This window comes from Mus caroli, unplaced genomic scaffold (genome assembly GCF_978045245.1).
Source record: "Mus caroli unplaced genomic scaffold, Mus_caroli_1 scaffold_1, whole genome shotgun sequence".
Classification (NCBI taxonomy): Eukaryota; Metazoa; Chordata; class Mammalia; order Rodentia; family Muridae; genus Mus; species Mus caroli.
Genome location: NW_028227256.1, coordinates 161993843 through 162017867, shown reverse-complemented (window position 1 = coordinate 162017867; position 24025 = coordinate 161993843). Strand labels below are relative to the sequence as shown.

The 24025-nt window shown below is 43.3% G+C and overlaps 1 protein-coding gene across 6 annotated transcripts in view; it reads right to left on the bottom strand.

Annotated features, from left to right (window-relative positions):
• Window positions 1-24003, bottom strand: part of Nme7 (NME/NM23 family member 7) — a 134414-nt gene extending 110411 nt beyond the window's left edge. The window contains exons 1-5 of one of the 6 annotated variants that reach the window (XM_029483015.2): window positions 23889-24003; window positions 23385-23575; window positions 22889-22994; window positions 18884-18966; window positions 3088-3195 (exon numbers count right to left, since the gene is read on the bottom strand). In XM_029483015.2, coding sequence (XP_029338875.1) covers window positions 3088-3195; window positions 18884-18966; window positions 22889-22901 — 204 coding nt within the window. In that variant the 5' untranslated portion in view covers window positions 22902-22994; window positions 23385-23575; window positions 23889-24003. Of the gene's footprint in view, window positions 1-3087; window positions 3196-12991; window positions 13135-18883; window positions 18970-22888; window positions 22995-23384; window positions 23576-23888 lie in introns of those variants that run through there. The other 5 variants (XM_021157201.3, XM_021157206.3, XM_021157214.3 and 2 more) reach the window with 5 other exon arrangements.
• Between the last annotated feature and the right edge of the window lie 22 nt (window positions 24004-24025).

Genomic DNA, 24025 nt, shown 5'->3' with positions numbered 1-24025 from the left:
CAGCTAAGAGATCTCTCTAGGCCTGTTTGTTTGGAGACAAGGTTTTGCTATACAGTTCAGGCTAACCTGTAACTTTGGAATTCCTCTGCCTCAGCCTTCTAAGTGTTGAAATTCTAGTCCAATGTCACCAAGCTTAAGCTGTTCTTATATTTTTAATATAAAATCTTGCAAAAATACTTTGGTTAGAAATTTTCAACAAGGCTGGGTGTGAAGGTGCACATTTATAATCCTAGCTGAGATTAGACCAGATTGCAAGTGAGCAGCCAGATGGGATTATGTGGTAAAATCCTGTCTACCACATAACATAGAAAAATAAAATAAGATTAAAAATATAATAATATATATGTATATGTATATATGTATATGTATATGTATATATACACACACCAGCACAAAGTTATCTTCCTGTGTTGGTATATTACTGAGCACCAAGAAAAAGAAATACAATAAAGTATCTTTACAGAGTGGCTGGCTACTCCCACGACGCTGTACATTAGCGTTATCCTGCAGGCCCGTCACGGTGTGCATGGATGTGTGTCTGTTATCCTGCAGGCTGGTCACGGTGTGCATGGATGTGTGTCTGTTATCCTGCAGGCTGGTCACAGTGTGCATGGACGTGTGTGTCTGTTATCCTGCAGGCTGGTCACGGTGTGCATGGACGTGTGTGTGATCCTGCAGCCTGGTCACGGTGTGCATGGACGTGTGTGTGATCCTGCAGGCTGGTCACGGTGTGCATGGATGTGTGTCTGTTATCCTGCAGGCCAGTCACAGTGTGCATGGACGTGTGTGTGATCCTGCAGGCTGGTCACGGTGTGCATGGATGTGTGTCTGTTATCCTGCAGGCCAGTCACAGTGTGCATGGACGTGTGTGTGATCCTGCAGGCTGGTCACAGTGTGCATGGATGTGTGTGTTATCCTGCAGGCTGGTCACGGTGTGCATGGACGTGTGTGTGATCCTGCAGGCTGGTCACGGTGTGCATGGATGTGTGTCTGTTATCCTGCAGGCCAGTCACAGTGTGCATGGACGTGTGTGTGATCCTGCAGGCTGGTCACAGTGTGCATGGATGTGTGTGTTATCCTGCAGGCTGGTCACGGTGTGCATGGACGTGTGTGTGATCCTGCAGGCTGGTCACAGTGTGCATGGATGTGTGTCTGTTATCCTGCAGGCTGGTCACAGTGTGCATGGACGTGTGTGTCTGTTATCCTGCAGGCTGGTCACAGTGTGCATGGATGTGTGTGTGATCCTGCAGGCTGGTCACGGTGTGCATGGACGTGTATGTGATCCTGCAGGCTGGTCACGGTGTGCATGGACGTGTGTGTGATCCTGCAGGCCGGTCACAGTGTGCATGGATGTGTGTGTGATCCTGCAGGCTGGTCACGGTGTGCATGGATGTGTGTGTGATCCTGCAGGCTGGTCACGGTGTGCATGGATGTGTGTGTGATCCTGCAGGCTGGTCACGGTGTGCATGGATATGTGTGTGATCCTGCAGGCTGGTCACGGTGTGCATGGATGTGTGTCTGTTATCCTGCAGGCCAGTCACAGTGTGCATGGACGTGTGTGTGATCCTGCAGGCTGGTCACAGTGTGCATGGATGTGTGTGTTATCCTGCAGGCTGGTCACGGTGTGCATGGACGTGTGTGTGATCCTGCAGGCTGGTCACGGTGTGCATGGATGTGTGTCTGTTATCCTGCAGGCCAGTCACAGTGTGCATGGATGTGTGTGTGATCCTGCAGGCTGGTCACGGTGTGCATGGATGTGTGTGTGATCCTGCAGGCTGGTCACGGTGTGCATGGATGTGTGTGTGATCCTGCAGGCTGGTCACGGTGTGCATGGATGTGTGTGTGATCCTGCAGGCTGGTCACGGTGTGCATGGATGTGTATCTGTTATCCTGCAGGCCAGTCACGGTGTGCATGGACATGTGTGTTATCCTGCAGGCTGGTCACAGTGTGCATGGACATGTGTGTGATCCTCAGGCCGGTCACGGTGTACATGGATGTATGTGTCTCGGTGTCTTTACATGTCTCTTGAGCTTTTCTTTGGAACTTTTTCTGTTTGTTTTGTCACATTCTGGTTTGTTTTTATTTTATGCCTGCTTGTATTCTAATGAAAGAGAGAAAGAAAGGGTGTAGGAGGAATATCTAGAAAGAGTTGGGGTAGGGGAAACTGTAATCAAAATCTGTTGTATGGAAACAATATATTTTCAATAAAAAAATAAATTAAAAAAAATACATCCCAAATGCCATTTCAAAATCAACCATACAGAAAGGCAGCCTCAGTCTTCTCTCTGTTCCATAGGAAATAATTTTGCTAACTTTTAAGCAAACAAAGGTATTTACCAATGTGGAGCTCCCATGTATGAATGGACTGTCATGCATGCAAGCCAAAGGTGACCTCAGGCCTGGTTCTCCAGAGCTGTCCCCCTTACCTGCATTGTTTGCTCTGTTTTGCTTTGTTTGGGGGAAGTTCTTTGGTTTTCAGACAAGGCCTCTCAGTGTAGCCCCGCCTGACCTAGAACTTACTACGTGGTTTTGTTTTTGTTTTACTTTCCTTTTTTTTTTTTTTTTTTTTTTTGAAACAGGGTTTCTCTGTGTAGCCCTGGCTGTCCTGGAACTTCCTTTGTAGACCAGGCTGGCCTCAAATTTAGAGATCCACCTGCCTCTGCCTCTGCCTCTCTGCCTCTCTCTCTGCCTCTCTGCCTCTCTCTCTGCCTCTCTCTCTGCCTCTCTCTGCCTCTCTGCCTCTGCCTCTCTCTGCCTCTCTGCCTCTCTGCCTCTCTGCCTCTCTCTGCCTCTCTGCCTCTCTCTCTCTGCCTCTCTGCCTCTGCCTCCGGAATACCAGATCAAAGATGTGCACCGCCACACCTGGCTCACCTTATAATCTGAGACAGGACCTCTCACTGAACCCGGGGCTTACCCATTGAGCTAGACCACGCAGCTAGCAAGTCCACAATCTCTGCTGCCACAGTGCTGGGATTACAAGGAGGCACCGCCATGCCTGAGTGTTCACCTGCCTGCTGAGGGTCAGATTCTCATGCTCACACAGCACGCGCATTACCGACTGAACCATCTTTCCAGCCCTCATTTACCATTTCAACAGATCCGTCTGTGGGGTAAAAGAGAAGCTCGTAGCGTCGGAGCAGTGAAGCATTTGGATCGTACCACTCTGCAATGAAAGCAAACCTCTCACTCTGATTCTGTGAAGGAAAACAAGGAATTTTATCAGTTCCGTGTTAGCACTCTAAGGACTTCCAAACATTTACACAAACAAATCTTTGCTATTATACTCAAGTATTCTTTCCTTAGAAATTTGTCCTGCTAGTTTCTGATGGAATACACTTATGTATTTCAGAGGTCAGTTTAATCATCTCTTCAAGGCCATTCAATTGTCTCAATTCCGTCAGCAGTCTTTGGAGCTCGAGCTCGGCATCCGACTACCTTTCACAACTCATACTTGGTCCGAAGTCAAGTTTACTTCAAAATTATCAACAAGCTGCTAAGAGACTCCATTGCTACAAGTTTTAATATCTTAAACTCAGGAATTTGGCAAGTGTAGACTATTGCACTAATGTGTAAATGTCTCTCCTCTCAGTAGTTTCACAGCAGTATCATCTTGTAAAAACAGCAGGGGAAAGAGTTCACCTCTGAGAAACAGAAGCAAGACGGGTCTCTGTTCATTCCTCTCAGATAAGGAAGCACCAGACAGAAAAACTGACAGGGTGATTTCCACTGCTTTCAAAGGCTTCAGACACTCCTAAGCTCTCAGGTATGGATTCTTCGAGGTTTTTTTGTTTGTTTGTTTGTTTTGGGGGGTTTTTTTGTTTTTCAAGACAGGGTTTCTCTGTGTAGCCCTGGCTGTCCTGGCACTCACTTTGTAGACCAGGCTGGCCTCAAACTCAGAAATCCACCTGCCTCTGCCTCCCGAGTGCTGGGATTAAAGGCATGTGCCACCACACCCAGCTCTCAGGATTCTTCGAGTTTTGACATAGAGTTTACAATAGAAACTACAGGTAGAGAGGTACCCTGTGTGTCATCTGGAAAAAATAGCCAGTTTTCCATATAACCATGACTTGCCTCAGTGAAACACACACAAACACAAACACACACACACACACACACACACACACACAAGCATACACACACTCCCAGACCATACTCATTTTCAAAATGTTAAAATTTTTACTTTTCAATTTCGTTGCGCCAAGTCTATCAAAACACATGATTTCTCATTTTCTAGGTGATACCAATGTTTGGTTTGGCTTTGTTCAAACCCTTCATTTCATAGATAAAGAAACTGAGTTCCACAGGACAAACTCGACCATCGTAATATCACAAAGCTTGTCATGTAACCGAGCTAAACCCGCTTCCTCTAGGGCTGACCCTGTAGGTGAATTCCAGGAGAAACTGATTCCCGTAGGACAGCCAGAGAGCAGAGCCACCCTGGGTTAGCTCCATAATGTGTCCGATGCTTACAGGAATAAGCTCATCCCATCTTCACTGAACATTTCAGTTTCTCTCAGAAATACTTTATAGAGAATATTCAAACATTACATTATAGTGGAAAAAAAATTCTGCTTTTTTAAAAAATTGTTTTGGTTTTGATAGTGGTGGGATTAAATTCAGGCTCATTCACTAGCTAAGCCCAAAACTGTTTCTTAAAGCGGCTGAATCAGAAGCAGGGTGGCTGTGGAACACTGGGCTCCTGCATACCCGCCAGCTCCTCATTAGTCATAGCAGCTGGGATCACTCCAGCATCCTGAGGGGGCCTGTTGATGTTCCGTCACAGAAGGAGCATGGGAGGAGGGACATGAGATCTTCATCTGAGATTCCAGCCACTTCCTGAGCAGCATCCCCCCTCCCAGTTGTATATAATTATGCCCCATGCACGTAAGACCCTGGCGGGTTGTGAGCTGCAGAACACACATCACAGCAGGTAAACTGAAGGAGGCTCTGTCTATGTACTTGCGGGAAGCTCACACAATCACAGATATTCTGTCTAATAATTGGGCATCGATTTTCTTTTGTAATTGTATAATTCCATCGGTTATATAGTGATTTGTTTTATACTTTGAATTTAACAAAATAGGCAAGGCATTTAATATTGAAAAAATCATTAATAACACCAATCGGCATGAAATTCCTATGAACAAATTATAGCTATGAGAAATTAACTGCTGTGTTTTGGCTTCATACAGAAATCAAAGGTGTTATGAAAATAGCAAAGCCTTCACATTCACAGAGTTAATGTTTTATGGATTTTAAATTGTTAATTTACTGTTTAGAGACAGGGCCTCATATAGCCTTAGTCATATAGCCAAGACTGGGAGTGCTGCTTGTCCCTGCCTCTACTTTTTAAGTGCTGGAGTTATACAAAGTTTATGCCAGGCTTGGCATAAACTTTAAAGTCATATTATATACTGCACCTATTCGCAGTGTATTTATCTAAAACAGAGAGCCTAATGCCACATAGCTACCCTAAAACTAAAAAATAGTTACAGCTATGTTTACAGGGCCAAACAGGAAAACCTAAGAACTCTATCAAGGCTTACGACAAAAATGACTTATATTTTATTTAAAAGGAATAAATATGTCAGTTCAAGGATTTCTGGTATCAAAAATAAAGCATGCAAAATTCTTTTCAAATAAATTACTGTATTTTCCATTTAATGGCTCACAAGTGAAGTAAAATCTTAAGGAATTATTGCATTACAAATTATCTATTTTTTTTAATTTTTAATTAAGTATTACATCATCCTTCCTCCAACATCTCCCAATAGCTCTCAAATTTTATTCTTTTCCTTTAATTATTATTGTTACATATATACATCTAGGATAAATACAAGCTGCTGAGTCCATTCAGTGTTACATGTCTATATGATTTTAGGGTTGACCAATTGGGATAACCAATTAGGGGGCTCATTCCTGTGGAAGATTAATCCTCTTAAGTTAGCCATTATAAATTACAACATTTCTCAAGACAAGTCGTGTTAATACACTTTTCTGATGTAACAAAACCCCTAATTAAAATTCCTTATGCTTTTCCAGGACCTGGTATTCTGATGAAGCCTCAAGAGGGCAGAGAAAAATTAAAATAAGGAGTAAGTTTAGCAACATACTGACAGCATCACTCTTAAGGACCAAAAGCTCATAAACACCATCAAGGGAAGGTGAAATCAGGGAGGGGAAGAGGGAGGTTATTATTGTTTCGGGATGAGGACACCAACTACCAGTACCTTTCATAAATCAGTGAGGTCCCCTGCTGATACTTGGTGGCTTTTATTAGGGTACTTAGTGCTCTATGAACTACTACTATTTTAACAAATCTCTTAAAATCTTATTTATTTCTCCCAAGTGATTAGAATCAAGTATTACATTAAGTGTGGGGTGGAGGTAGAATGAGGTCAGCTAACAATATGGCAGTCAGTTTTGTATGTATACAGCTAATAATCCTCAAAACATGGCTGCAGTTTTGGCTTCTCCCTACATTCCACCCATGTGAAAACAGAGGTTCAGTGCTTCCTGGGTCAAACAGCTAGACCAAAGCCAGACTTGGACTTTCAAACAAAGTTGTGTCTGATGCCAAAAAAAAAAAAAAAAAAAAAAAAAATCAGTATTTTGTCCAGATACCAAAAGCTCTGAAGCAAAACGAGGAACAAAATAGAGTGAAGAGTTCTGATGAGCCAACAGAGGAGCGGTAAAGGAAGAGAGAAAGGTGGTCTGCCTATTAGTTACTCTGGAGAAAACAGGATACAGGCATAAGAAGGAATCAGCACTCACAATGGCCCATCACTGTGGCCTCCATCCTAGGAAGAACAGCTCTGATCTGTCCTTACTTCCAATGTTTCTGGCAATGTTATTTAAGATACACAAAGGAATCTGAACCCACACAGGACAGAAATACCTCATCTGTCAGGAGTGGTGATACAAGCCTTTAATCCTGGCCCTGGCAGTTAGGAGACATGAAGATCTCTGTGGGTTAGAAGCTAGCTTTGTCTACATAGCAAGCTCCAAGTCAGCCAAGGCCATGCAATCACACCTTGCCTCAGAAAACCAAACAAAAAACAAGTAAACAAACAAATGAAAGTCCATGACCATCCGTGTTTATTGTGGCACCATTGACAAGCGCCAAGAGGTAGATCAGTCTAGTGTCCCTCAACAAAGAAGTCAATAAACAAAAGGAAGTATGAATACACATGAAGTTTTATTCAACCACAGAGAAGAGTAAAACTATGTTGTTTGGTAAGTTAGACTGGAGGCCTTCACATAATGGAAAACAAGCCAGAACCAGAAAGACAAACATTGCATTTTTTTTCTTTTGTATGTGGAACTTAGATATCCTCCCTCTTCTTTTCCCTCTCCCTCCCTCCCTCTCTCCATCAAGGTAGAAAGGGAACTATTTGGGAACAGAAAGAGTGAGAAGGCAAAGGGGGGATGAATATAGTTAAAGGACATATTTTTTAATTTAAAAAGTCTTTATGAAATTCATCACTGCCTAAGTTTGATACAAAATTCTATGAAGCCAGTAAGTGAAACTCAGTTCATGGGATAGAAAAGCATACCAGAGAGAGAGAGAGAGAGAGAGAGAGAGGAAAAAGAGACAGGGGGAGAGAGAGAGAGAAATTTAATACAAACAGTAAGTAGCAAGGTGTAGCAATATGAGTTCAAAACTACAGTGGATGTTTGGAAATGTCTTTATTTCATCTTGAAGCATTTACTGGCACAGAATTCCATGACATAGCACTAATGTTACTGAGCAATGTATCCAGAGAAAAAATACTTGGGAATTTTTGTCCTTAAAACAGTAACTGAGAGTACTATCCAAACGAACCTATTTTTCAGAAACAATTCATCTGTTAAAATTGAAGTCAAATGCATGCCTCTCATCCAATGCACGCCTGATGCAGTGCCTGGGAGCTGGAAGGAAGGCTAGGAATGTGAACACTGTTGCTGACACATTTAATTATGTACGTGGAAAGGTCGCTGTCCAAAGAGCAATGCCGAAAGCTACTTATATGCAAAACTGATGGGTTGGACATGCAGGATGGGAACTGAAAATGTTTATAAAGCTGGCTAAGATGGCTGAAGGAGCTTAGACTTCAGAAAAGATGTATTGCTAGCACTCAAAATTATTTTAAAAGTAAGAAATGACAAAAATTAATAATTTCTTGAACATTCTCAAAAAGTTTTCCACCACCCCCCAATAATGTCAGCAACTCTGAGACCTCATGATATATGAAGTGGCGCTGTATATTTTTGCCATGTGTTATTACGCAATTCTTATGTTAACCCTAAGATGTCATTTTCCAGAATAAAAAACTACACACAGCAAATTACTGATGAAGTGCCAGGTAAGATGCCCTCTCCAAAAACACTAACCCGGGAAATACTGGATCTGCTGAAGAGAGCCGAGGCATCAGTGTTTCTGCCTCTACTTAGTTTTATGCTAGCTCATTAGTGTTTTATTACTACAGATGATTTATAATGCAATATACTAACAATGTATACTAATAACTTTACACATAATTCCAACTAAGCATAGTTTTCCAATAGAAACATGAGATTAAAATAGTTTAGAGATTAAATGGATTGTTCTGCCTCCACATCAACGTTTGTTTCTTTTAAGAACTCAATGTTGGGCTGGAGAGATGGCTCAGCTGTTAAGAGCACTGACTGCTCTTCCAGAGGTCCTGAGTTCAAGTCCCAGCAACCACATGGTGGCTCACAACCATCTGTAATGGGATCTGATGCCCTTTTCTGGTGTCTGAAGACAGCTATAGTGTATTCATGTACATAAAATAAATAAATCTTTAAAAAAAAAAACTCAATGTCACTGGGCAGTGGTGGTGCATGCCTTTAATCCCAGCACTCCGGAGGCAGAGGCAGGTGGATTTCTGAATTCAAGGCCAGCCTGGTCTACAAAGTGAGTTCCAGGACAGCCATGGCTACACAGAGAAAACCTGTCTCGAAAAAACAAAAACAAAAAAAAACAAAAAACAAAAAAAAAAGAACTCAATGTCAACTTCACCTCTTCCCATCATTATTTTTTCCAAAATATGGATCAACTTCTTCCCTTACACATAATTCTACTGCAAATCCTGTGAACTCTATGAAGCAGTTCCCACAGTGAACACATCAGAGCTGTGATGCCACACACGTAAGCAAACCCTCACAGCCTGCAATGTGAGAAGCCAGAGTTTAAAGGAGCAGCACTGCCAGTGGGGCTCTGGCCTGAGACTGCATTCTATCTACACAGCAGGATGCTGTCTCCTTTACAGAGGATTCCACAGCCTGGGTACAACGATGAAGCCAGGCAGTTAGATTTCAGAACACGTGCCCTAACCATGGTCCGTAAGAAAGGTGAAGCGCCTGGAGCTCGTATGGAGCAGACAACAAGGTCTGATGAACTGAGTTTCAGCTCCAGGACCCGGGGGGGGGGGGGGGGGGGGAGAAAGAGAGAGAGAGAGAGAGAGACATGACTCTGGAGAGTGGGCCTCAGACCTGCACACACGCCCACACACACACACACATCTTCAGTTCTGGCAATCATACCCTGTCCCCTTAATCCTCCACTTGAGCAAAAAACAGCAACATAGCAACATAAATCCAGCCATGTTCTCAGACACAAATCTAACAACACTGAATGTGCACATATTTTATTACACATTAGCATTTTATTGCTCTATTTCAAGTAAAGTATTTTACAAGAGGTAGCAAGACATAAATGTTTCTCATCTATATCATACCCAAATGGTATATACTTCACCATGGAGCAATGTCTTCAACTAATTAAAACTTGGATTCTCAGAATCTGCATAGTTAGAATCAGCACTAGCCCCTTATCTGACTTAACAAATAAATATCGGCTACTGTGTGGCTTCATTAAACTGAGGCAGTAATGGTTACAGTTCAATAGGCTATTAAACTAGTCTGAGCCTCTCATCTGTGCCTGTAACTCCCCTGAATGGCTTTACCCGGCTGCATCTGAAGTCGTGGCACCTGAGACCTGCCCGTTCCAGCCAGCTGCTTCCAGTAAGGGAGAGTAAAAAGTGGTTCCAAAGAACAAACTTCATTTTGCCCTGAGCATTCCGAGAATACAGTGAGTCATTAAAAATGTATTACCAGGCACAGTAAGCAGCTAAGCCAGCAGTTCCTACCTTAGATACAGCAGGATAAGCCAGGGAATGGAACACAGCAGCCAAGCCAGAGTGTACTCGGGAAGCTGCTTTTTTCTTGGGCTCTACAAGGTGCTCTCCTAAAATCCAAACGCCGGGAGGCGTGGGGAAAGCTCCAGTCCAAGACCAGTTTGCATTTTATGGTTTAAACAAAAGCAGGACAGCAGTACCCTGAAGGCAGAGGCAGGAGGATCACAAGTTCAAAGCCTGCCTGGGCTCCACAGGGAGTTCCAGGCCAGTCTGGGCTCAAAAAGACAGAAAACCAAACCAAACCAAAAACTCAGTATACAAACTCGTGTGTTTCCCCCAACTGTGATGCTACCGAATGCTCACACTTCTTGAAGAGCAAAGAGGAGAAAAGCAAAAGAGCCAGGGCCACAGTGAGCCACCCATCCCGAAAGGAAGGTTGTTTTTAAACCTTTTTCTTCTTGAGCCCCATCTTTTTTTAAAAAAGAAAAAAAATCTCTTGACTTCTGAGATCACTGCCGTGTGAAAAGGCCACGTTACAGGTTTGTATCAAGGGAAAGCTCTCTGCAAATCAAGGGCAAACCTGCCTCAGTCATCTTAAAGCAAACACGATTGCTCTCAAGTCTTCCCACACCAACTCCAGCCCATCGGGAGTTGGGATTTCTGGACCTGTGATTCAGTTTTCACAGAGGTCCAGATATCAAAGGGACATTAACAATGAGGGAACAGAACTGCAGACAAGTGACTTGGCAAGAGCTCTGTGACTTGGTACACAGCTCGGCTTTACAAGGCGCCTTGTTTCCTTGTGGGACAGACGGATTTCCCACAGAATAGCGCTGCCTTGTCATCTGGTATGCTTGTGCAATTAAAATTTTCTTTATAACCAGATTACGGGCTTATAGAAGATAGTAACTATCATTTCTTTTGAAAGTCCTTATTGGCATGTGTAGTAGTTCTGAGATCTTTGAAACATCAAACAAATACTGAAATAAAGATCCAAAGAAGGAAATACATGTTCGATAGATAGATCTTGGTAAGATGGCAAAAATCAAATATTCAATATTTTAAAAGACTCAAAAATTTTTTTGTTATGTTTTTCTGGAAAGAATCTAAAGCTCCCCTCCCCCACCTGAGGCCCCCTACCCATGTTCCTTGGCTAGCGCCTTCCAGAACACAGTTGACGTGGTGTTAGGTAAAACCAGGGCAGGGAATGCATGACATCTATCAACTAAGCTCAATCCTAAGAGAAGAAATGGATTTGAGACAAAACGAAAATGCTGGATCTAAATATATGTAGCACAATAATTTTAAAGTAATTATATACTATTTATATTCAATATTCAATTACAGAATTGACTCTAGTTCAACCATATAATAGCCGAGAAAATACCAGTATGTCTGAGCTTTACAACTGTCAAGGTCATATGCACACTGGGGGTGACTATGTTATGTCTCTCTTTAACCATCACACCACTAGGCCTGGAAATGTATGCACTGGACATTTTCCATTCGTCCCTCCAGACCCTCAGTCAGATGCCTATAGTCAGCCCGGAGCCTGGGCAGGGAGGAACCTTCATGAACTTCACCACAGACTACTTAATGCTCCATCTTTCACATGGATTTGCTGGGAGGAGACAATGGCTGGATCAAGGAAGAACACTGGGGTGAGATGTTTACATTCCGAGCTCCCAGTCAGATCCTGTTTAGTTGCTGAGCTCTGCTGAAGTCACAGCTCCTGTCAGACAGCCCTCCACTCTAGCCGGTCTCTGGCAGTTCTCTTGCACCCTGAGAAGCTCTCTGCTCTTGCCAGTCCCTCCTCCTGCTGCCTGCAGCTCCTTGTCAGTTTCTCTATCTGCCCACACCTTTGTACCTCAGTCCTTATCCTGCTTCCTCCCCGCAGATATCCATCCCTGTGTCCAGCTAGGATCTAGGCGCAGTACTCCAGAAGACCCCCTGGGTCACACTTGCCATTCTAGAACATTTCTCCAGCAAGGGGATGGGAATGGTGGTGACTTGTGGTTTTGATGTCATATTCAAGAAAGCTTTGCTTGACACAATACCGCAGAGATGTAGACCTATGCTTCATTGTAAGAGATTTCCAATTTGAGGTTTTATATTCAGGGTTTTATTTGGGTCTATGATCTTTTTTTTTTTTTTTTTTTTTTTTTTTGAGCTACTTAAGGCAAGAGTCTAAATTGATCCTTGTAATGCAAATATTCAGTTATCCCAGCAATAACTTGCAAATACTCCTTTTTTTCCTCACGGAATGGTGCTGACATTTTTGTTAAAAACTGATTTATTGCCAAGAGTTTACCTCTGGGCTCTGAATTCCGTTCCACTCATCATGAAACCTAGCTATCCCAGGGCTGCATCACACTGTCTAAAACAGAAACTTTACACCTTTTTCATTCAGGAAAGGCAAAGCTTCCAATTTCATACTTTTAAGCAATTATCTTGACTGGGACTCAGGAGATAGCTCAGTTTGTAAAAGCTAAGTCTGGTGCCTAGCACTCATGTAAAAGAACCGGTTATGGTGGCACATACCTGTAATTCTAGCACACGGGAGGTGGAGTTGGGTAGCCAGATCTCTGAGGCTTGCTAGCCAACCAACCCAGCCTTTCAGTGAATTCCAGGTTCAGTGAAAGACATGGACTCAGAAGGTTAGATGGGGAATAAGTAGGCAGACGCCCAGTGCTGACCTCTGGCCTCTTCGCTTCCACTCCTGCACACACATACACACCGCCTCGGCTAACTTCAGTACTTCCTGTTACCATCTCAAATACAGAATGAGCTTGTCAGTTTCTGCAAAAATAGCCTCTGGGAGTTTACCACGGAATGCATTCAGTCTACTTACCCCATTGGAATATCAAGTCTTCTAGTGTACGAATATGAAGTGTCTCCATTTCAACCAAAGCCTGTGAGATCTGTCTGTCTGCGATGACCTCCCATGACGGTCACTCTTGCGGACTTTGCCCTAGGCACATAATTCTTTGTATGTACCCAAGAGCCTTCCCACCGCTGCTCCTACCTACTTCCTGGGATGTTTCCCTCTAATATCTCATGGCTCACTCTTACTCCTCCCCAACCCTGCTCCACTTTCATCTTCTTCTCTATGAGAGAGACCTTAGCCACCTCCTTGAAGTCCTATCCACCACAGGAGGGCTCACTGCTTACAACAGCCAGCCATTCTCCCTGTAGCACTTACTGTCTTCATGCAACAGACGTTGACTGCAGAGTTCCTTCCCCTGCTAAAAATGTCTGTTTGGCTCAAGGCTGCATCTGAAAGAACTACATGTATAGTGTATGTATAGTATAGTATATTGCAGTATGTAGAAAATGCAACACAATACTTTTTGAGTAAATATATGAAGACTTTGAAAAGCAGTATGTATCCACCAGTAGGCACAAAGGGAAAGGTAGGCATTCTTAAAAGTTGAATTTATTTCTTTCATTTGCTTAATAAAAATATTAATGACTTCTCTTTGTCAGGCACTACAACAGTCACTTAGAATATTCAAAATGGACAGGGCTCTATTAATATTGACCATACCTATTCATTTCCTATCTCTCTTCATACTTCGCATAGAATGTAGAAACAAACAATACAATACTTGTCATGATAAATGCTCTAAGGACAAGGGAATACGTATACATGATAAATTTGAAGTAAAAAAGGTAAGGAACCTGCCTTCAACTAGGAGAGAAACTTAAGGTCTCTCTCTAAGACAATGCCAGAACCAGGACAAGGAGAAGCCAGTCATGTAGAGACCTAGGACAAAAATATTCCAGGGAGATAAAAAGTATAGAGCTATGATGGGGAAGATGGAGTTCAAGAAACAAAAAGGCACCACAACCTGAAGCTGGCGTAGGAAACTGGCGTAGCAGGCGTGGATACACTGGGAAGGGCTCCTTTCTCCACCGCGGTGTTTAAACTGACCTCCACACTTTTAGCAAGTTCAACCCTTCCTAGACTACTTTATTCATTTTTCTCTCTAGGAGTTGACGACATAGATAAGCAGTGTCACTGACAAACGGGGCTAATGTCTGTGCACATAGAGAAGGCTGTGCTCGTCTCAGAACACTGCTCCCATTGGCTAGGGAATGTGTACCACATGAGGGTACTTGTAGCTCACCCCCAGCCCTGCCCAGCCCACTGCAAGAATGAGCACAGCGAGACCCAGCCTGAGGTGCCAAATGCACATGTGGACTGGCATGGGCTGCAACGATCACCACGGGGCATTAGCTACAAGTCACTCCCGGCTCTGTTTGCATTTTTGTCTGGAGTGAAGAGTGTTTGAGTATTCGTGACTGGAGAAGATGGTGTGTTGATGGTAAACAGACAGGGATTGAGAGGCTATGAACACAGACATCCTTCTATAGTGAGAAAAGCCTGTGTATGCCAGCACATGTTAATAACACTGATTGCCAGAATCTACCTGAAGGCACGCGTATTAGGACAGGATTTTCTTTCATTCGTTTGCCTAGGTAGCCTCACACAACTCAGATATCACCTAATGTTGAAGCCTTACTTTTTCCTGTAAGACAAACAGCATTTTTCAAGTTTAATCCAACAGAAGAATTCATCATTCACATTGGTTTCTTTTGTTTTTTAATCTTTCACTTTATGAGACATAATCAGTGGTTCTGTGCACTCCTGACTTCTCCTGAGTGCCACACCAATATGAACATCAGTGAAATTAATAAGCACCGAGAAAGATCCAGAATGGACATCTAGCCTGAAAGAACGCTATCCAGTGATGGAGGAGCGCCACCTAGTGCTCACTGTGGTTACAACATGTCACCAAAGCTGGGTCACACAACCAAGTTAGTCCTGCAATTATGAGCTAAATCATAGCAAACTTGCAAAAGTTCTAGTCAAGCGGCACCAGGTGAGTCATAAATTTTTGTAAAAACCGGGATGTTTCACTCTGTGTTCTAGGAACTGAAGGTTTAAAAACAAAGCTAACATGTCATTCACTGTACAGCTACAAGAAAGCTGCAGAGTCATTCGCTAGAATTCAATAAAAGAAAACGTTGAACATCTTCACCCTACCTATGCACTTTAGAAATTAAACAGAGCTGTGACTTTAAAACAAAAAAGTAAAAACCTCAACCTGGGCTACACTGGAGCTGCACCATCACCTTGAGTGTTCACAAAATCAGGACATCACTACTCAAAGAGCTGCAGCCAGCTAAGTACTCAGCAGCGGGCAGACAGGAACTCCGAGGAGCGCCAGGCTTCCCTCCTGTTCCAATTGCTAAGAGAAAGAGGCTGTCTTCTGGTTCTACTACAGCATCTTCATGCCAGGTCAGGCCAACAATGTCTGACCCCTCACATTACAAAGTGACTTGTCCGACTTTTTTGGTCATTTCCCCAGGTTGTTCTCAAGCAAGTTTGAAGCCTTGGTTTTTAGCCACTAATAAATTAATTATCAGGCTCAACCTCTACCGTCACGGAGGGTGAATAACAGATGACTCTCCTCACCTGCCCCTAACACCTAAATCAATTATATGAGAGGAAAACAACTTAAAAATAAAGGTTCTATTAGCTACCTCAAGAATAACTTTCTTAGCCGGGTGTGGTGGCGCACGCCTTTAATCCCAGCACTCGGGAGGCAGAGGCAGGTGGATTTCTGAGTTCGAGGCCAGCCTGGTCTACAAAGTGAGTGCCAGGACAGCCAGGGCTATACGGAGAAACCCTGTTTCGAAAAACCAAAAAAAAAAAAAAAAAAAAAAAAAGAATAACTTTCTTGTGATATAAAGATTTAGTGAGAGAGAGAGAGAGTGTGTGTGTGTGTGTGTGTGTGTGTGTGTGTGTGTAAAATTAGTTTTCAGCTTTTAACTCCTTCCCTTCATCGAGAAACCAGAACCAATTCAGTACGGGGTCAGCTGGGTAGACACAGGAAGTGTACACAGCCAGTGGATGACAAACAGCAAGCACACTGCCTTGAGGCACGTCACCTCAAAGTGTGTCTCAGCTTGCTTATCTTTAAATTTGGGGACTAGACTAGACTAGATTTGGAGATCGTGAACATGTTTTTTAAAAATATCAGTCAAGTATATGAATTACAGTTTCCACTAGAACCAACACACACACACACACACACACCACCATCACCACCATAACAGCAGAAGTAAAAAGCAACCTCTATGAAATGATTATTATCCTCGATGTGTACACGTATCACTACACTTTTGAGACTGTATTTCATTTTATTTCATATATGTGGATGTTTTGCCTACATGATGGATTTCTCTGTTGCACATGCAGTGCCTGTCGGGACCAGCAGGGGGTGTCAGATCCCGCAGAGCTGGAATCAGAGATGGTTGTCAGCTGTCACATGGTGCTAGCAAAATAACCCATGTCACCAGGAAGGGCAGCCAGTGCTCTTAAGCAACAGCCATCTCTCCGGAGGCCTCCTGCATACTGTTTTATGGACCTACTGCTACTCACAATTTAGAGCATTAGGTGACTCTACTACACATTAGGTGACAATCTCAGTGTCAGAATCATCGGAATTAGGAAAACCCGAAATCCCCTCCGCTCCTAAAGCGTCACAATGCCATGCCACACTGGTCTAAGTTCTCCAGGTCCAGCTCCTCTTCACACCCACTACTACCCTGTTCCTAACTACGGTTTTGGTCTGACTGACCTCGCTGTACCCTGGAGCTCTAACTCAACCTTCCTGATGCCACAACCCTTCTATACAGCTCCTCATGGTGTGCTGATCCCCAACCACAAAAGTATTTTCATTGCTACTTCAAAACTGGACTTTTGCTACTGTCATGAATTGTACTGTAAATATTTTTGAAGACAAAGGTTTGCCAAAGGGGTCAGGACCCACAGGTTGAGAACCACTGTCCTAGATGACACCCCCCCCTGTAATTGTTTTAATTTTTGTCCTTATAATATAATCACGTTATCTCCCCCTTCAAGCCCCTCCTTCCAAACCATCCTGTATAACACTCCCTTGTTCTCTTTCAAATCCATGGCATCTTTTTCCTTAATTACTGTTATGTGTGTGTGTCCTTATGCAGACACACACAACCTACCTGCTCAGTCCATACAATGTTACTACCCCAGGATCTGTACATGGACGATTGATTCTCTCTGACCAACCCATTCTCCTTCAAGGGACTGGAGAGGGGTTTCCCTGACTATCCAATGCCAGCCCTTCCTGTATTCCTCACTCCACAGCCTTGCAAGGTGTTTCCTTTCTCGTGATTAGCAATACCTAATATCATATCATATCCTTTCCCCCTAAAACTGTATATCTCTCCAAGCTCAGCCATTTTAGTTCCTTAGGAGTTTGAAGGTTGTCTAGAACAGTGGGCAGCACAGAGTAAAAATGTAACAGTGATCGCGTATGGATGAAGCCAGACTCGCTCAGAATAAACATCTGCTGCCTCTGATCTAGACTTTTAGTTTTCCACAGGACCAGGTAGGCCTAACAAGAAATCTTTCTCTGCCCAGGTTCCTAGCGAATGACCAGCGCAGATAGGCATAGAAAGTCAACTTGCTCCTCCAGAGACACTGTGGATTAATTAAACCTCCTGACTGACATAAAAGAGAAAAACTACAAAATTTCAAGGACTGTCCTTATTTGTGAAACGACTTCCGCTTTGTCATGTTTCTGTCAGGCACTAAGATGGAAAGAGGTGGAGAAAGGAAGCAGGATGGAGGGGGGGGGGGGGGGCTGGAGGGTTGGGGGGGAGGGAAGGGGAGGGCTGCTGCTTTACAAGGGTGGACAGAGATGTCCTGCCTCCTGCTGAGGTGCCATCTGAGCACAGGGATAAAGGAAAAGAGGAGCTTTACAGGTAGAGAAAAGAGTGGGGGTGACTGGAGGATATGCAAGTCTAAAACCACAGACTGTGCCTCAAATGAAAAAAAAAAAAAAGTATGGTTAGCCACAGATTTTAGACAGATAGACAGACAGACAGACAGACAGACAGACAGAGTCTGTTAAGCATTTATTTCATTATACAGATAACAAAGCTGAACCCTAACACTGATCCGTAACGATATGGTGTCCTACTGTCTCTGAAGGCCTTCTGGTAAATTTAGGGATTGATGTTGGCATTAAAATGTACCAACTTTCACTTTGGATTTATATATATTCATATGTTAAAGAAAGCATAAAGCTCATTGAATAAAAGTAACACAGGAGCTGGGCATGGTGGCGCACGCCTTTAATCCCAGCACTCAGGAGGCAGAGGCAGGCGGATTTCTGAGTTCGAGGCCAGCCTGGTCTACAGAGTAAGTTCCAGGACAGCCAGGGCTACACAGAGAAACCTTGTCTCGAAAAACCAAAAAAAAAAAAAGTAACACAGGAAAAGCCATAATCTTAGCTAACTTTGTTATTTTTAATTAACATTTCTTGGCTTGGGGATCTGGTAGTAGGGGGTTTGCCTAGCAAGCACAAGGTGCTGGGTTTGGTCTTCATCATTGGACCAACAAAACAATAAACAAAAATTAACCTTATCTCAAAGTGATTAGTCTCTCCCCTGTGTTCCTCAGTTTCTGAGACTTCTCTGAGTACTTGTCTATAACAAAACAACTAGACACAGGTGCCTAATAGCCAGGGGTTATTAAACAAAAGTCTCACGCCAGATGTGGGATACCTCCATTTATGCTGTTGGTCAGAGAGAACCCAGAGGCTCCCCACACAATACCGGCTCTTGCCATTCCTCTTGGCTGTTCACCAGAGTTAGTCGATAAGGCTCTACTGCTGAAGACGCTACACACCTTGGGTGCCATATATGGAGAAACCAAACTGGAACTTCTTCCCTGCTGACAGGCTCTCATACTGCCCGAGGATGCAACGCCAGCTGCTGGGGAAGAGAAGGCGTCAGTAACCATCAATCTCCACGTGCTGACCTCATGAACTGCAATACCAACCCACAAGCGAGACGTGCTCATCGCTGCAACAACAGCCCAACCATTAGCAGGGAAACCAAGCACTCTGATCAGTCTCCAGGCCTGCCTACCAAGAGGGAACTCACGCCAGGTACTGTCAGCCCAGTTAAGAGCTGTGGCTAAGGAGGTTCTACAACCAAGAGGGGAACTTCTTACTGTTGCTTAGCTAAACTGACAGTGCCAAGTTGTCTTCTAAACCCTTACATTTATATCCACAGACAAATGCTACTCTCATTCTGAATCAGAGAAATATTGTTTATAATGAGCACAGGTGAATGCAGACATGTTCGAGACACTGAGAGTACGTGACCGTGAAGTGCTCCACCCTACATGTGGCCTTCATACCACCCCCTTTACGACTGGCTGCAGAGGGACAGAGAAAACGTCAAAGCCCCAGTACAGTGAGACACAGTGCTAGGAAACACTGTGTCATGGGCATGACTTGATCAATGAAATCATAGCCTCACATGAAATCTGAACACTCGTAATGTATATTCAGGATCAAATGTCACTTAAAGTTAAACCAAAGAACTACAAGCCACAGAAGAAAATACTCACAATTAACCCATTTAAACGGAGAAGAAACCCATAGATATCAGATGTAAGGCCTGATAAGATCAGGCATGTTTAGCTGCCCCATCCCCCCAAACCAAGTGTTCTTTTAAAATATATTTCAATTAATTCTACGACAATTTCATACGATGTATATTGATCATATTCATTCTCCATTCCCCCCTCTAGCTCCTCCCAGATCAACCCCCAGCTCCCAGCCCCTCTCAACCTCCGGTCCCTTCTCTTTTAGTAGCCAAGTCCAGTATGTGGTACATTCACCAGTGGGTGTGTGGCCATCCACCAGACCCTGTGGGTTCTTAAAACTCAACTCAAGACCAAGTGCCCCTAGTTCTAACCCTCTCCTCTTTTCTCTGGCCTATAACTGCTTCCACCAGGAAAATGAATCTGTAAGAGAACTTGAGGCAAAATTAATTTAATATACGAAAGAAAATTTCTCAATAGTAAAAGTGGTCAGGAATCCTCGAAACTTCAAATAGCTACTTCTCAAGCTTGTTTTTGATTTTCGTCCCTTCCCATTTACCCCAACTATTTCCTTCTCATTAGGAAGTAATCTTGTTAATATGAAAACAATATACTCCATTTGGATAGTACATTGGATAGTTTATGAAGTGCCCTAAGATAATCAGGATAAATAGCAGCTTTCTGATTTCATGAATGAAAAGACAAGGGCCCCAAAGATCCCCCAGTGTCTGCCTCATTGGTCAGTGCTGAGGCCAGGGCTGTAAGAGGGATTGGGAAACTCCGCAGTTCTGGCTCTGCAGGAGGGCCTGCCACAGCAACAAGCAGCCTCTTCCATACAGCTAGAAAAGGGGGGTGGGGGGTCGTCTGCGTGAGTAAGGAGGTTTGAAGCCAGCTTCTAGCATCCTCACCTTATACAGACAGTATACTTCAAATTCCAACACTTCATGAGAGAAATAAAAAAACAATTACAGGCAAATATTAGAGGGAAACATTAGCAATTACTTTCATTTATGTAACATGCAGGGATCTGTGATCTTTCTCAATATCCTAAGAGCAAGAGACCTTCTTAGGAAAAGATGAAATCTACTTTTAGATGTATGTATGTATGTATGTATGTATGTATGTATGTACTGTGCAGAAACAGCAGGTCTGAGAGTTAGAAAAGCAGCAAGCCTGGTATGTATTCTGCTGGCAGAGTATACATTGGTAAAACTTTTCTGGGGTTAACTTGGCAGCATATCAAAATCTTAAAAATGCATGTGACCCTACACTTAGTTATCACCTTTCTAATTTATTCTAAAGAAACAATGGATGTGTGTGAGATGTATTTATTATATAGAGTGATAATGGAACAGATTAAAACACAGATTGACTCCACCAGAGAAAATGATCAGACACAACAGAAGAGGGCGTCAGATCTCATTACAGATGGTTGTGAGCCACCATGTGGTTGCTTGGAATTGAACTCAGGACCTTCAGAAGAGAAGTCAGTGCTCTTAACCTCTGGGCCATCTCACCAGTCCCCAAGACATAAATTTTAAAACGATATATTCAGAGTACAATCACATTTACATGATATATACATATATTTGTGTATGTGTGTGTGTGTATAAAGAACAACCAAATTACAAAACAGCAATTATGAAGAGAGAAATTAGGAATCTCTGGTCTTCAAAGAGAGAGAATATTTTCTAAGAAATTTCAGTAGTAAGGGTTACAGATCAGAAAAAAAAAGTTGGTACTGCTAGATCAAATCAAGAGGAAACAATTTAAATGATGAAATAGATAAAACATATGAGACACACATACACATATGCTAATACATCAAAAAATAAAATCTAAAATTCTTGCCAAGCGCCATATACTCCAGTATCTTGGGTTTGTGCCCACCTTCTCCAGTCCTCTCTCCAAAATCTCTAATATACCTCTGCACTCACCTTGCCTCGAGGAATCCAGAGCCACCTGAGATCTTTTCTATTACTAAAATCAGTTTGAAAACCACATCTTGTGATGACCTTGACTGCATGTCAAACTACTTTATTCTCTCTCTCTCTCTCTCTCTCTCTCTCTCTCTCGTGTGTATGTGTGTGTGTGTGTGTGTATGTAGGTGTGTAGACAGGGTCTCACTACATAACTCTGGCTTGCCTGGAACTCATTGTGTGTATATACATGTGTGTTGGGGCACACAAAAACATGTATGCATATGCATGTAGAGGATAGAGGATATCCTTGGGTGTCATTCCTCATTAATTTTACATTTATGTACAGTGAATGCATGTATCAGAAGGACAACTTAGGGGAGTTAGTTTTCTCCTTGTATCATACGGGTCCTTTTGTTATTGCTTGTTTGGTTTTTGAGACAGGCCTGGAACGTACTAAATAGGATAGGCTGGCTAACCAGTGATCCGCCTGTCTCTGTTTCTCCAGTGCTGGGATTACAGGCACATGCCACCATGTCTAGCTTTTTTTTCGAGTGCATTTGGGGGACTGAATATAGGTCCTCACGCTTGCAAGACAAGTGCTTCACCAACCAAGCCACCCCCGATGCTAGTTATATACTTAAGTCAGTGATGAGAAAGACACACCAGGAGAATGAACAACCTCCATCCTCCACAGACACTATCACCCTATCAGCCTTTGCCACATACATGTATTTGCCTGTGCCCAGACTGCACACAGAGGGAAGGACATTTAGCTTCCCCTCCTTTCAAAACATTTTGCTGCTTCTCAGAAAGGATTGACAGCAAATGAGAAAAACAAAAAAATCTAGATGTACGGGGAGGGGAGGGGGAACCCTGAGATTTTTAATTAACTGTTTTTAGGCCTCCCCACCCCACCCCAGCCCCAGTTTTTCTACCAAACAGTAAGAGCACTGTCTCTAAGGTAAGCCTTCATGCCCGGAGAATTCCACTCTTCATGCTCTAGGACCAAGTTTTGATTTTGATGAATCATGAGTCACAGTAAGAAAAGTACTTATATAATAATCAGCTTAGCCGGGTGTGGTGGCGCACGCCTTTAATCCCAGCCCTCGGGAGGCAGAGGCAGGCGGATTTCTGAGTTCGAGGCCAGCCTGGTCTACAAAGTGAGTTCCAGGACAGCCAGGGCTATATACACAGAAACCCTTTCTCGAAAAACAAAACAAAACAAAACAAAACAAATCAGCATACAACACACACACACACACACACACACACACACACACACACACCAGATCAAATGCTAACTAACTTCATGCCACAAATGGTTACAATAGATGGGAGCAAGAGAAATCAAGAGCAAAACAGATGAATGGTCACTTACACACTTCCTTCATTAAAGTAGAAATACAAGGCTACAGAATGGGTAAAATCATTGATTATTTGGAATCCAATACTGAATACATTGCCTCTTAGATTCTGTCAAGTGCCTAGAAAGGAGAAAAGAGGGAGGAGAGAGATAGGCTCTGTGAAGTAAAGGTTTGAAAAGGTCTCTTTGGTCCCAAAGGACCAGATTGGTTAACAAAAAGGGCTGCTGAACGTCAGTCAATGAGAAAGCCTCATTGTGCAGATGCCTCTTGCTAAGTCACAGCTACATCCACCTGAAGGCAACATTTTGCTCTGTCCCGTCCACCACGCACAAGTGCAGAGATGACTAAAGATGAGTTAACTAGAACTCTGTGCACTAGAGCAATGGGTGCATTAAAACCATCTAAAGGCTTATTAAAACGCAAAGTATCAAGCCCCAGTCCTATTCAGTCATAATTTATGGTGGTGTTGGTGAATGCTAGAAGCTCTCCGAGTAATCCTGGAAAACATACCTGCTAAAACACAGTGATCTGTTAAGTATGAAATGAACTAGACGCTGAGCCAGCAGACAGCTATTACTAAGCGGTCCTGGTAGGAGATGCAAGGCAGAACTCCACCGCTTGAGAGAACTGACTCCAGCACTCAGGGAGATTCAGATCCAAGTTAGTGTTGAGACAGCACCACGTCGATAAGGGTCTGCAAGCTTGAAAAATGAAAAAGATAAACAATGCAAGCTTATAAACTGTTTATTCGAAATAATGTCTAATAATAATCGGGTTTTCTTAGATTCCAAATCACCCCCATTTACTTTCTGTTACATTCCTCAAGCTGGAGGTCTTAGTAGCGCTAAAATGGAAATTAGGGTGCTGCAAGAAAAGGGGTGAGCAGAGGCAGAAGGAACTGCTTCTAGAGAGGTAAGGAGGTGATGAAAGGCGGGGTGCCCAATCACCCAAAGACTTGGATGTTCCGTAACCAGGGTCTCGGAGCCTTTCGTAAGGCCTCCCGATAACACTCACCATAGTAAATGGATCTCAGCACAGGAAATAGATTTCTGTACACAGGAAGACTACACCACCACCAATGATCCGGTTACTCTGGCAACGCAAGCCCCGCCTTCCTCCAGCCACTGCTTCGAAGACGCCGCCTCGAAGCT